This window comes from Thermobia domestica, chromosome 12 (assembly GCF_964235325.1).
Source record: "Thermobia domestica chromosome 12, izTheDome1.hap1.1, whole genome shotgun sequence".
In the NCBI taxonomy this organism is placed as follows: domain Eukaryota; kingdom Metazoa; phylum Arthropoda; class Insecta; order Zygentoma; family Lepismatidae; genus Thermobia; species Thermobia domestica.
In genome coordinates this window covers 39939619-39955080 of record NC_137465.1, presented here as the reverse complement: position 1 = coordinate 39955080, position 15462 = coordinate 39939619, and the positions used below count along the sequence as shown (strand labels likewise).

The 15462-nt window shown below is 34.9% G+C and overlaps 2 protein-coding genes across 4 annotated transcripts in view; one reads left to right on the top strand and one right to left on the bottom strand.

Moving 5' to 3' along the window:
* LOC145666417 (elongation factor-like GTPase 1) overlaps window positions 1-15462 on the bottom strand; it is a 642062-nt gene that overhangs the window by 461469 nt on the left and 165131 nt on the right. The window lies entirely within an intron of this gene.
* dsx-c73A (doublesex cognate 73A) overlaps window positions 1-15462 on the top strand; it is a 227890-nt gene that overhangs the window by 152215 nt on the left and 60213 nt on the right. Inside the window, exon 2 of the mRNA XM_081733625.1 lies at window positions 14453-14536. Within this exon, the coding sequence (XP_081589751.1) occupies window positions 14453-14536 (84 nt within the window). The remainder of the gene's footprint in view (window positions 1-14452; window positions 14537-15462) is intronic.

The following is a 15462-nucleotide window of genomic DNA, read 5'->3' as shown; positions in this document are numbered from 1 at the left end:
ATGGAACAGGAATTTGGGTGCGCAGTTTACGACGTCATGTTCATACACTAACCGAAAGGTCTTGAAAGCAATTATTAATTCATGAAACAGTATTTCGTAGATACGAGGGTCATCCATAAAATACAAACCGTTTAGTTATACAAAATGAAAAAACACAAACCTATTACACACCTGAAGCTTCCTTCATTTCTCTTCATATAATCACTTCGTGCATTTAAACATTTGTCGTATCTGTTCAAGAGCTTCAGAATTCCCATGTTATACTCTTTTGCCCCAAGTTCATTAAGCCGGGTAATAACTGCATCCAAACGCCTTTCATGACTGGATTGTGACCGGACATGAGATCTAGGTGTTTCACACTACTCCAGAGAGCAAGTGTCAATCATTCGTGTGGCATCATCCCTCATCACACGAAAGCCGAGAAAATTCAGAATGGCAATCGTCTTTTGAGATCGTAAAGATGTTTTTTGGTGGATTTCGTGCCAAAAGGCACTACGACCAACGCAAATCGTTACTGTGAGACTCTTAAAAAAACTACGGTGAGCCATCCAAAACAGGAGGCGAGGATGTTTTCTACAGAAATTATGCTCCTTCACGACAATGCTCGACCTCACATTACTGATGTAGCTCAACAACTGTCGTACCAAATCGGATGGGAAACTTTTGATCATACACCTTACAGTCTGGAACTTGTTCATAGCGATTTGCACCTTTTCTCTAACCTGAAAAGGCTTCTGGATGATAAACGTTTTGGAAATGATGAAGAGTTGGAGAATACAGTGAACACCTGGCTTAATGAACTCTCGGCAGAAGAGCATAAAACGGGAATTTTGAAGCTCGTGACCAGATAGACAAATGCCCAATAAATATTGTTTTTAACTTTGTATAACTAAGCGGTTTTTATTTTCTGGATGACCATCTTACTGTCTAGCTGGCTTCTAAGATATTCAATAAAATACAACGAATGAGAAGATAGGTTGCAAGAAATTGATATGTTATATGGCCGGAAAGATTACCTGATATCTAATATTATTGATTTTGGTATGGATACACTTAAAGGGACGAACTGGTGTACACTGAATGACATTCTAAAATCACTTGCGATAGTTAGTTGTATAAAATAAAACTCCATGCAAAGTACTTAAGTAGTAAATTAATTAAGGCAGAACTTGATTAGTCATTCATTATATTTATGTACACTCATGTCCAAAATTATTGTCGCATGTCTATTAATATGTTGTTGTAGGAATATAATTTGATAACGAATTCTCCCGGTATTTCTTATAATGTTAGTATGTGTATAATCGGCAAAGACATGTATGTGAAAATTTCATGTCAAAAGAGCAGTAAATAAGAACAATAAAACGAAAATTAAACTTTCTTCTCCATTTAGTAAGATTTTGTTTTACTTATTCTAATTTTTGTATTTATAATTCTTTTCCTATGAAATTTACCACAAATATACATTTCCCGATTATACATATAGTATCAGTATTAAAAGTGTCCTGCAACATCATTATCAAATTATATTCTTACAGGAAGACAGTTATAGATATGCGACAATCATTTTGGACATGAATGTACATCACTTAATAAAATAAAACAGAAATAATAGTTATTGTGGAATTAATTTACTGTGTCACACAAATTCTGCTTGCTCATATTAAAAATAAACTCCTCGTGTAAACCTTAGTCAAAAGAAAAAAAATACATATAAAGAAACACGCGAGTCACGCCCCTTAGCTGCAGGTAATTGCCCATCCCATCTCTGTTGACATCATATGTAGTACCGTTACCTACTGGTATATAAACTGAACAACGATTAAAAAAAAGTATTGAAAATTCGAAATACCTGAAGACCAGATTGAAGAAATTTTCAAACATTCTTCCTTGAGGTGTACAAAAAATGGTCATGTTTATGCGGCGGTAAATTTGCATACTGCAACAATTAGGATACAATAAAAGAAAAGTGGAGTAACCAGTAGCTACAAATACAAATGAACTAAAAAAAACTCCAGGCAACATTTTAATTGTGGAATCCATATATTAAATGTTTAGAAATGGACTTATATTTGGTTACCAACTGATCAGATCTTCAGATGTATCACCATATTAGGCTTCCGTTAACATTGTATTAATTTGCATATCTATACAACCAGAAAGAAGAGTTTCGCTCAGGCTTGTCTTCATTGGCCTAAAGCAGTGTTATTAAATCACACCGTCATTTGGACCCTCCACACTTTTCGGGTTATAAAAACAGCTATTACATTTGTTGTAAGAATACATAAAAGCAAGATGGTACTCTGAGTTTAGCTTTTTTTTAACAATATAATCTATTAACATTTATTAAAATGGTGGAACATTTTTAAAATAGTTGTCTTTATTATTATTATTATTATTATTATTATTATTATTATTATTATTATTATTATTATTATTATTATTATTATTATTAAGTATTCTGCTGTTGGCAGGTCCTGAGACTTGTGTTCTTTTTTCTTTTCTCCTTTTCTTTTTCTTTTTAAATTAGGTTTGTACCTGGAAATGTTTCTCCCACGTTTCTCGATCTTCAGGTTCTTCAAATCATTTATCAGTTGTGTTCTTCTTCTTCCTATTACTCGCTTTCCTTCCACCTTTCCTTCTATAGCGGTATGAAGAAAACAATTTCTTCCCAAGATGTATCAATTTAATTGGCCTTACTGCGAAGGATGCTGGCTAAAAGTGTGCTCTTCTCTATCCGTTTTAAAACATCTTCGTTTGTTATTCTCTCTGCCCATCTTACCTTCTTCATCTTCCTCCAATACAACATATCGAAGCTCTAAATATTTGTTCTCTAACTTCCATAGTGTTCAAATCTCTGAACCATACAGTCCAATACTCCATAGCACTTGACAATTTCTTCCTTAGTCCAATATTAAGGCTGCTAGTTAAGAGTGATCTTTTCTTGTTGAATGCTTCTTTGGCTATGATAATTCTTCATTTGATCTCTTTGGTGCAGTAAGCATCTCTCGTCAAAATAGTTCCCAGATATTTGAAATTATCGACCTCTTTAAGTTCTTTGTTCTACTCTGACCCGTAAGGGCGCGTTTCCACGTGATACTCTCATAACTTTTGATTTTCCAATGTTGATTTCCATTCCATATTTCCCACTGTCAACTACTTTGTCAATCATCTCCTGTAGTCCTTCTTCGGTTCTAGCTATAATAACCGTATCATCTGCATACCTAATCTTGTTAATAATCTACCCTCCAATCCTGAAATCTCCAACTCCCATTAATGCTTCCTCCATTAAACATTAAACCCTATTATAAATGTTGAATAATTGGGGCGACATATTACATTCTTGCCTGACTCCTCTTCTAACCTCCACATTATTGATTTCTCTTTCATTCAAGCGCAATTTCACTCTTGTCCTATGTACAAGTTACGAATGAGTTGTCGGTCTCTCCAGTTGATTCCGATTTCTTAAAAGTACTTTCAGAAGTTTGGTTTAATTGACCCGCTCCAAAGCTTTCAGCCAATAGCATCTCTGGTACCTTTTCCTTTCTGGAATCCAAATTGATCTTCCTCCAAGATCTCTTCTATCTTACTTTCTAGCTTCTATGCAATATGCGCGCAATAATTTTTCCAGTTTGGGAAATAAGGCTAATGGTTCTGTGATTGCTACATTTCTTTGCTTGCTTTTTCTCGGGTAATCCAATACAACAATACATCAAGAAAATCCTTCGGCAATTCTCCACTCAGCTAGATCTTGTTAATAAGTGAAGTCAGTACTTTTACTGCATTGTCTCCTAATCCCTTGAGCAAATCTGCTGGTATGCTGTCGTCTCCAGTGGCCTTTCTCCTTCGCCTGACAATTATACCTTAGTTAATCACTAGAATAAACAAATATTTCTCGAATAGACAAAATTCCAATAATGCGAAAAAAACACGTAACAAATTCACGAGTACATCACGTGATAAGGTTTGGCTAGTACGCCGTGATATTTTCTCAATATTGAAACCAGATGTAGAAGATGTACCACTTCTGATTTTAAGAGATATTCGAATGGACATGGAATTGAAGGGTAGGGGGAAAAAAGCGATGAATGTCCATGTGTGTGCTTTATCGGGTGCTTTGTCCTATCTGTTGGTGACTCTTGATACTATTTGACTGTATAGACGATGCATGCGTAGATGTAGAAATGTCCATGTAAAAAGGAGCAAAAGATTTGACTAATCCTATTCATTTTACACGGTTTTCAATATTAAAACGCTGTTTTCTCGAAAATGCAGTTTTGTAACATTCCTTATTTTTTTTCCCTTACCCTTCATATATTCTTGGGACGCTTAACTGATTGAAAAAAAAATAATAATAAAACACGCTTCTTGCTACATACTACCATTTACACTGCACAGTGATCAACGTTAAAATTCGAAATGGTTGATTTCTGCCATTTCCGGATTGAGTAGAGGATTAAAAGAGAATATGTACACTCATGTCTAAAATAATTGTCGCATATCTATAACTGTCTTCTTGTAAGAATATAATTTGATAATGATTCTGCAGGGCACTTTTAACACTGATACTGTGTGTATAATCGGGAAATGTATATTTGTGGTAAATTTTATTCGAAAAGAATTATAAATACGAAAATTAGAATGAGTAAAACAAAATGTTGCTAAATGGACAAGAAAGCTTATTTTCGTTATATTATTCTTATTTACTGCTCTTTTGCCGATTATACACATACTAACATTATAAGAAATACCCGGCGAATTCGTTGCCAAATTATGTTCCTATAACAACATATGTTATAGACATGCGACAATAATTTTGGACATGAGTGTACCTATCCTTAGAACGTTAAGTCGATTCAATAAATCTCATTATGATCTATCGTTTTAGCTCTATGTAGATCAATATTGATGCCGGAAGTTGTAGCATGTATCTATCACTTCCGATTTTAGTAGAGAGTTAAGGATGGAAATGAAAAAGTAATACTTGGGACGCTTAATCGATTGTAGGAAAACGCTTCTCGCTATCTAGTACCGTTATTGTTCTATAGTGCTCAACGTTAAAACCGGAAATACATCTAGATGATTTCTACACTTTCCGTGGATGGATAAACTCTATTAAAAAACTCGATTTCTTACTTTTGCCCCTCTACAAACTGGTAAAAAATAATGGTGATCCATAAAATAGTTCTTGAGATTTATCTTCCGGATAGACAGGGTAAATGTTAGTGGTGACCATAAAGACCCGGTTTTTCGGTTTTTGGTTTCTAGGAAAACCGAAACCAGTTTTTGAGAATTTAAAAAAAAAAAGTTTTTCACCGAAACCGGTTTCGGTTTTCTTCAAAATCGGTTCCGTTTTTTTTTTTCCAAAATTGGTTCTATTTCTGACCAGAATAATTAGTGTTTCGTTGTTCTCCAGGAACCGATTCGGTTTCTACAGAAATAGTTTTATGTGTTTTCCACAAGTTTTCACCGAAACCAGTTTCGGTGAAAATCGAACCGGTTTTGAAAACAGAAACCGGTTTTTGGAGAAAATCGAAACCAAATTTTGGAGAAAACCGAAATGTCGGTTTTTCGGGTTTCGGTTTTTTAGAAACCGGTTTCCGGTTTTTATAAGAAACCAGTTTTGCCCATCCCTAGTAAATGTACGAGTTTTTGAGAATTTCAAGTGCAGAAGCAATATTTCTAGCGTTGTAACAGATTGAAAAGAATTCAAAATTGCTGCAGAAAAAAAATTACACATAGTATAATAAAGGAGAGGCTTATATTCGGGACTGTCTTTTCGTCCTTGAATTTTAAAGGTAAGGTTAATTTTGAGACTTTATTGGGAGGGTTGCAAGCTTTCGGGGGCGGGGATCCAATACGTCTATGTAAGTACTGAACATATATTATCCTGCACCCGAAAAGACGATAAGAAATTGTAAAATACTTCCATCTATATTTTCAGGGAAAAAATGATAGAACTAGTTGTTTTTATAAGAGAAAGAATACAGAAGGAGTGTAAAATCAAATTTTCATGCTACATCAATCATTTCCCTGTTAAATAAGTGTAATCTTATTGGGAAAGTGTACAAATGTATGTTGAGTTAGGAATTTGGGTGGTCGGGACCCAGTGGACTCCCCCGTAGGTACGCCCTACCCTAATGCTACCTATATTTACAAAAGCTACAGAGGCAGAGATACATAACAAAACAAGTAGATGGAACGAGAACATCTAGTCAGGAAGGCAGTTCATATTTAATTTACACAGCATTTCCGCTGAAGTTAGTATATGGAAAGTAGTAATTGTTCACAACCGAACTTCCTTTCTTCATCTTTCTTGGCATGATGTTAATTCTTCTCAATTAGGAAAAAGAATACGAAAGTGACAATAAGTACAAAAGATAAGGAAGAGGATAAACTGATTACTCTCGAGTGCTCATATTCGGAAGAAAGTGAATCTATATATAAACAAGAACTCACTTGGAACAAGGAAACGAAAACATTGTGTCTGAGTGGTGCATACACGTTTCCTTGCCATCTATTAATATTTACAGTTCGTCATTTTCTCTTAGAACAAAGGGAGAATGTTCAACAAAATGAGAGAAAAGATACATGCCTGGATCGTTTGCTGTTCAAATACACTACACAACGACGTACAAAAATTAAGAAAAGGTAAATGTTATTTTAGCGTTTTCCCATACTTATCTACAATAATAGTATTTTGTTTGTTTTACAGTGAAATGTTATGCATTTTCACGAAAGAAAATTTAAAGGAACTTGAACTTTTAGAAACAAGATACATTAATAGTGCCAAGAAACTAATGATACTACTAAATGGAATTTGTAGTTTAAATGCCAAAATCATTTGCGTATATTCAGTAGGGCATAGATTCTTTATAACACATGTTGCAACTTTAATCCGACTGTGTTCTACCAGCTTCTCATTCTGTTACGAAGGAAAATTAGCTGAAGTGTTGATCATTACACTCGACACACATACTGTTCGAAATATATATCGGGTGTTCTAAAAATGGCGCCCAAGGACAACAGAAGCAATTCTACAAGTCAATATAAAGTTAAAATGCTAATAGTGGTATACCCTTTGGGGCCTCCTTCAACCGCTAAGGGGAATGAAAAATTTCACAATGTGGCAACGTCGTAAATTAACTTGGAAGCATTCTAGAAATCCATCGAACAGTTATATCGATCGTCACGCTAATAGTTGGTGATACTGTCAACTTTAATTTGCTTCTGGAAAGAAAAAATGAAATGAAATCTTTGAGTTTTACGTCCCACGCTTATGCCGGTTAGGCTAAAGAAGACGGTGATGATGAGAAATGAATGAAATGGTGGAATGAAGAAAGTGAGAGGAAACGGGAGAACCCCGAGAAAACCCACGCACACGGTGTTTGTCCACCACAAAGTTCACTTGGCGGGAGCAGGGTTTGAACCCGGGATCTCAAGCACCAGAGGTGAACGCTCTACCACTGAGCCACCGCGGCTCCCTGCTTCTGGAAAGAATCGATATAACTATTTCATGGATTGGTAGATCTATTCTATGATTATCTATCAGCGACGTTGCCACATAGTGTAATCAGTATCTCAGAACAAGGACCTATATATATATATATATATATATATATATATATATATATATATATATATATATATATATATATATCTCGCTTTATTTTGAATTGTAGAATAGTGATGTCTAGTTCGTGGGCGCCATTTCTAGAACACCCGACATATATATATATATATATATATATATATATATATATATATATATATATATATATATATATATATATATATATAATATCCTGAATTATGAATTCCAAGTGTTTGAGTTTTGAATTTTGCATTCTTATGCAAATCGGGGTTATGAATGACGTAAGATACTATTAACGGAGGTCCAAACCACCACCACACCATAAATCTGCCGCAGTTGGCGGATACACAGGCAGCAGACTATCATACAAGGCCAACCTTAACAGTATAGACCGTTTCCCATTACACCATCTTGCCTTCAAGAAATCTAGAATACAGGACTACACTGCTGGCTGCAGCTAGTGGTAATTGATAATGGGGAGAAGATTTACATGAATGTGTCTTATTACGTACCTGAAATGTTGAAAATGTCAATAGCAGATTTCCTATATTGACTAATGGTTAATATGCGAACCTTTGCTTAGCATAAGTACGTGATCGATTCCCGCTCAAGGCACAGAATTTTCAGTGCTGTCGCAGCATCGTAAGGCAATAGAGAAGCTAGTCAAATTACAAGTAGCACTGCTCACGAGATGAGAAATTTCTCGTATTGAAAACGAAACAAGAGCCAAGATGAGAAGTGCCTTTTACACTCAAGTCTTTCACTTCAAACACTGTTTAAGTGTTACAAGATTCATATTATAAAAACTAAAAATTGATAAAGAGATTCTGTGAACACAACGAAGGACATTTATCAATATTTAAAGATACAAAGCCAAGAGCGGAGCCAATGGAGCCCAGGCTCCGCGGCCCCAAAACCCCTCTCTTTAATACTAAAATATAGCAATCAACTTATTACATTGTAGGCTTTAGACCCATGCGATTTTTTTCCCGGTCGCGGTGTCTCCAGGGTTTAAGTCTTCTTCCACTAGCGTCTTCATGATACTTATTTTCTGATAGAATGAGCTATTTTTGGCCTCTATTACAAACCAAATTATTAGCTTGTGGTGAAAAATCCTTTGAAATATCTCTGTCATTACTTAGAGCAAATCTAGAAGGTTTTCCAAGTCCCCTTAACAATAAAACGTTCCTATTCAAATCAATTTGGGCTTTCTGAGCTACTAAAATGTCATTACCTAACAACATGTCTTGGGAAAAATTACTTAACACGCGAAAAGCATAATGAAATGTTCTCCCATTAATTTTGAAACGCACAATTGCTATTTTGTTAAACAAAAGAGAATTCTGAGTATTTCCTATTATTCGTGTGTCGATATTCAATATCTTAGCCTTAAGTGAAACTAAATCCTCTCTAATTATTGATAACTACGAAGCAGAATCTAATACAGTATTAGCATCCTTATCTTTATTCGTAACATAGGGCCCCCTTGAAAAAGTCGGCTCCAGGGCCCCGAAAGCCTTAATCCGCCCCTGTACAAAGGTGATTTAGCAACATACGTCAATCATAAATATGGCTTAAATGTTGTTATATCACAACCTTCGTGGACTTCCGGTGACGCGCAAGGATTCCAACAATATGTAGATGAACTTTATTATATATATATATATATATATATATATATATAAAAGCACAAATTTTGTTCACAAGTTTGCAAGACTAGTCGAGACGAAAAAGTCTCCTGGCAACACTAGTTATAAGATCCACAGTTAAGAAAACCACAATGTTCACAAATAATACCGACGGAAGTCGATATGTCGACAACAAATCACAAGTAAATAAAAAGCCGATTGGCTTCACGTAAAGAGAAAAAATTTACGTGAAAACGAAGAGGTTAGCGAATGACCGTGAAGCATGGAAGCTTTTTAGTTGCGGCAAGTGACTTGCCAAAAAGGGCAGAAATGATTTCATCATAAAATAATACAATTTAATAAAGCACGTTTAAATTAAAGTAAGAGTCCAAATAAAATTACATCTATGCATCCAAAATATAGTTACAAAATACATTATTACAATGTTTATATTATTAATGTTACGTTAACAAATCGACCGTATTCCCTCGCAGTTCTTTCCTTGCTAAATAAGAAAGCCAATAGACATTTATAGCCCTAATACAACTATTAAAAATATACACAAAAAGCACGGGTAATTTAAACTTGAAAAATGTTTCATCTTTATAGGTTTGCAAAGTTCACTTTGTGTATATTTATAAACTGTAAAAAAATGCTTTAAAAAAAAAACATTCAATTAAGAAACGAATTAAATTTATCCTACAAAAGAAATCCTGTTTTTACCCAGTGAGGACAACTATAAGGTAATGTTATCCATCACTGTACCTTATAAACTTAAAATATGTGTCTTCCATACAGAATATTTTCTAAAATAAATTAAGTGTTACACGTAAGATCTTTTGTTTTACGAAGGTACCGACACTTCTTAGCTACAAGTTGCCAGTGTTGTTACGAAAAAAAAAAAAAAAAGGCTGCTTTAGGCATTTCACAACAGGGGGTTAAGTGACTATCAAGACTCGTCATGTTTCTTCAAACACACGTATTCGCAATGCAAAGCTATCACATAAATATCCTTGAAATGTCTTAATTAAGTTGTAAAAAACACTTAGTAAAATTGGAAAAATGGCTGACTTTGGTAAACGAGCTCTGAATTTATGACTCGTTACATGAGACACACATACTCACGTTCTTGTCTCCTTATTTTGTTTTATGGTGTATTTGAGTGCTTACGAAGAATTACGGATATATAGACAGTAGTTTACGAATACAGTAAACAAAAGACATTTTTATTTTTAAAATTAATTGTATATATTAAGCTCAGAACTGAAGATACATGACTGAAAACTAACAACCAACAAGACACAACTTAAACGGAAGTAATAAAGACATTTCTTTTTGTTCTCCTTCGAAAGCAGACAAGAGATTTGACACAAATACTTCGTTTCTGTTGCAACAAGGTTGTTGGTCGGTTATAGGCCAAACATACTTATTAGTTTAATGATAACATAGAGGCGTAGCTTAAACAGCTAAAAAAAACACCCACAAAATGTACTTTTATAGGGGAAAAGATGAAGAGAAATATTATCATCTTGGGTGATCAGGATACAAGATAGTTTTTTTCTGGGTTATTTAATATCATAAAAATACAATTAATCACTCTGATAATTATCACTTTGCTTTTCTTTGTCATTATACATATCGTGTGAGAATGGAATAATATGGAAACAAATTTGAGTTTCTTAACATACAGTTTCTACACATGTTGACTATCGGCCTGATTTTGGATATTCTTTCTACAGTACTTTTTTCATACTGTAAGAAAAGATATAATAACCAAATTTCATTCAATATGTGAATGCTATGTTCGCTACTAAAGAACGTATTTATATTTACATATTTAATTTTATGGTATTTCACTTTCAGTGCAGATTGTTTGCTAATTTCTCATAGAATATAAACGCTAAAGACACAAATAGGGTCACCCAAGTATGATTTATAAGAGTGAAATATTAGTACGTCCGTAGATAGCTAGAGAAATTACTACTTCGGCCTTAATGGAGTTAATCCGTTAATATTTTAACGAATAACGGTGACTTACGCCCGGTTACTCCATATGACATCTCTATAACTAAAGATATTTTTAATTGTTTATTTTTGCAATAGATGGCTAGAGCGATTATCTCGGCCCATTTAATTAATGGAGTCAACCTGTGAACATTTCCATGGATAACGGTGGCTATATATAATCTATCTTCTATTAAAAAAAAGAAAACGCCGAAGACGTTGCTCTTCCTTATTCATTTCGCTCACCTTCAAATATGACATATTGCATAAAACTCATTCTCTCCGTGCGAAGAACGGGTATTTTAGCTATTTATAATACAAAACACTTTATTTTATTTTGGATTTATTGTCCATTTCAGCAGTGATATTATATGAGACGTGCATCTAGAGCTTAACGTGGGATCCGAATCACATCAGCTCCGCCGGGAGTCGAACCCGGATCTTCCACGCCAAAGGCGTACGCTAGCCACTTAGCAACGAAAGAGCTCATATAATATAAAACACAAACTAAACACACAAAAAGGAAAATGTAAACAAGTTTAATAAAGAAGTATTGTTTATTTCACAACGAACTTTATTAGATTTAAATATCCAGAAGGTAAAACATCCTTTTATTATATCCTTTAAAGCACGCAACGTATTTTAATGTATTTCCTAAAAGCGCTATTACCACCATGATCGAATCCTCGTACAGAGGCAAGGTACCATTTTATAAAGATCAAACGAAGCAATGCCGTTACCTATGATTTTCAGGTCAATGTAACAAGATTCAGCTGTAGATAGCCGGGAGATGGCTACGCAATCACGACTTGTTTCAGATTTTTTAGGTGGCACCAACCCAACAGAGAGAGTGGTGGCCCCGATCTGTCCGCGTGAGACACCCAGCAAAAGGTGGAGCAAGTGGATGGAAGATGCTCCTTTCGTGTCTGATTTTGACCTTTGGGAATGTGTGAAAACGTGATGGAATGGAACGGATAACTCACTTCCTTATCCCACATTTCAAGCATAAAATATGCAAAATGACATTTATCATCATTATCTGATGATGGTATGATATGGCTGCACTTGTCATATGCACATATTAATATTGGAAGTGAATCAAACCAGTGCTTCAAAGAAAACCAAGATGCACTTTTCCTCCACTCTAAACTGAAATTGTACACTATGCATTATACGGATAACAAAAATATCCCCTACATTATTATTATCAGTAATTCTTTCAATAAATTAATCTAGTGCAATACTGTAAAAATAATTAGAGAGATAAACCAAGCCAAATACTCATTTACATACTACTACAGTCTGACATGATACAGTGTCCATTTGACACTGAAACAAACCATAAAAAATAACAAGAGAAAAAAAGAACAATAGCAACTGTTATATACAGGGTGTCTCAAAAGTCCCCTCACATAGGGTAACTTATTATCAGAGTTACAACAAAATGTAAGAGGGAAAACCGTCTCAAACATTATGTTTTCAATCTAAAGTGAAGGATTTTTTTTTTTCTTTAATCGGACGAGTCGTTTGAGCTGTATACTCTTTATGCGCCTAATGTTAAATGAAAATGCAACGTTGCCATTTACCGGGATCCACAACATAAGTGAATGAAGTTACTGTCTTTATGCTAACGTGTAGATAGCTAGCTCCCGTTTCAAACATGCCCCATTCACCATATTCTTACAAAATTTATCCACCTCCCGATAAATGGCAACGTTGCATTTTCATTTAACATTGGGCGCATAAAGAGTGTAGGCCTACAGCCAAAACGACTCGTTCGATTTCATAACAACGAACTGCATAATTTACATCATTTACCAAACATTGTTAAGGTCATCACGTCTAGGAGGCTCAGGTGGGCAGATCATACAGCTGGAATGGAAGATAGTAGGAACGCATTCAAAGTTTTAACTAGAAATCCAATCGGAAAACGACCATTAGGAAGACCTAGACGCAGATGGGAGGACAACATTAAGATGGATCTCGCAGAGATAGGAAAACAAAGTAGAAACTGGATCCAGTTGGCTGAGGATAGAAGTCAATGGACAGCTTTTGTGAACGCGTCACCGAACCTTTGGGTTCTATAGGTCATAGAGTTAGTTAGTTACCATTAACAGGTTATAAGTCATATAGTGGGGGCCGCGGTGGCTCAGTGGTAAAGCGTTCACCTCTGGTGCGTGGGGTCTCGGGTTCGATCCCCGCTCCCGCCAAGTGAACTTTGTGATGGACAAACACCGTGTGCGTGGATTTTCTCGGGGTTCTCCTTTTCCTACCATTTTCATCATTCCACCATTTCATTAATTTGTTATAATCACCGTCTCCTTTAGCCTAGCTAGTAAAACTGTGGGACGTAAAACTTAAGATTTCATTTCATTTCACTAAGTCATATAGCATCTTTATATGGATGTTTTGCATATTGACTTCCAAAGATAGCACTAGACATCTTTTCTCGTAAGTACTAGACTTCGAAATGAAGAGACAACCAATTCCGGGAAACTGATAAATTTTAACAACCTGTTCGGGCTGAACGACATCACTGCTTTTAATGCATTTCCTTTATACCTCGTATAGGGGTCTATACAATTTAATTACGAGATTTTTTTTAATGCCAATGATCACTCATTTTACACGCATTATTTATCCCGATCATCGGGGCCTCGATTATTATTGCTGTATTTTGCATGTTAACGATCACTAATACTGGAGGTATTGCTGTACATTTAATACAAATTATTGTGAATGGTTACAGATGAGTTATTGTGAAGAAATTCAGTGACCTACACATCATAACTGAATTTCATTCATTCGAAACGGTAATGAAGTAACACCTTTACTAGTAGGTGACCTTACTGAGAACATCGGTCTTAGGTGAATCATGAGAAAGTTACGAGAGAAAAAAATATCACACACACCTTAAGCTGCATTTAAGCTCGTAAATTATTGTTACTATCAGGATGATGTGATTCTGTGAAATACTTATAGAATCTTTATGTAAGACTGATTTACACATCATATTATGTAATAAAACACACACATGAGAGCGACCAACATGTGAACTTTCAATTTTCCGCTATATGACACAGTAAGCGATTACAACAGATATTCCTTTTGTTATCAATAAAATTGCTACTTTCTCCGTTATGCTTTCTTAACTTAACAATATTGCATACACAACGTATTCTGTTATGATCTGTTATTTAAGAGATTTATTTTCGTTTTTTTACAGAGTACCAGACCTGGTCCGACCAAATATCATTATTATCCTCACAACCAACATATTTATCTGCTTCCGGAATGTGCGCTGCAACAGGTAAGTTTTGCAAATATGAAAATTTTACTAATGGACATTGTAGCACGTAATTTCATCACCTTCCAAAACAATTTTACCACAACAGCAGTTTCACTATTATTATTATTATTATTATTATTATTATTATTATTATTATTATTATTAAAGCAGAATATAATAAATAAGACTTTAAAATAATCTAAAATTCAACACTACGCTGTAAAAAAATGTGTTGAAACAACACAAAATGACTACCACTTTAGCGTGTTATTTGTGTTAATTCAGCGCCAAGCACATCGCCTTCCGAGCATATCAGAAATAACTCGTTACTACCTGAGAGAATTTGCATTGGTATTTATCGTTTAATATGAGCAAAGCTTTGCGAAATATATTTGGCACTTATGCCAAGTAACGAATAATATTCTATGTTTTGTGTAATCGGTCACAATAATCTGTGAATCATCTTAGAACAGTTACATAGGCAACAGTTCTGCCATCTGCTATTCTGCTATTCTTGTGTTTTGCTAAGACACAAGAATAACAGATAAAGAAAATAGATGGAAGCACTGCTATCTGTGTAACTGTTGTTAGATGATTCACATGTTTACAACAGTATTATTGTGACCGATTACAGAAAACATATAATGTTATTAATTACTTGCCGTAAATGCGAAATATATTTCGCAAAGCTTTGCTCATATTAAACGATAAATACCAATGCAAATTCTCTCAGGTAGTAACGAGTTATTTCTGATATGCTCGGAAGGCGATGTGCTTGGTGTTGAATTGACACACAAGTAACACGCTAAAGTGGTAGTCATTTTGTGTTGTTTCAACACCTCATTTTTTTGCTGTGTAGCAATGTGAAATGAAGGGATCAGCGTTTTGGGGACTTGTAGTTTAACCTAGTGATTCTCAACCAATGTGTCGCGACTCGCGACACACTG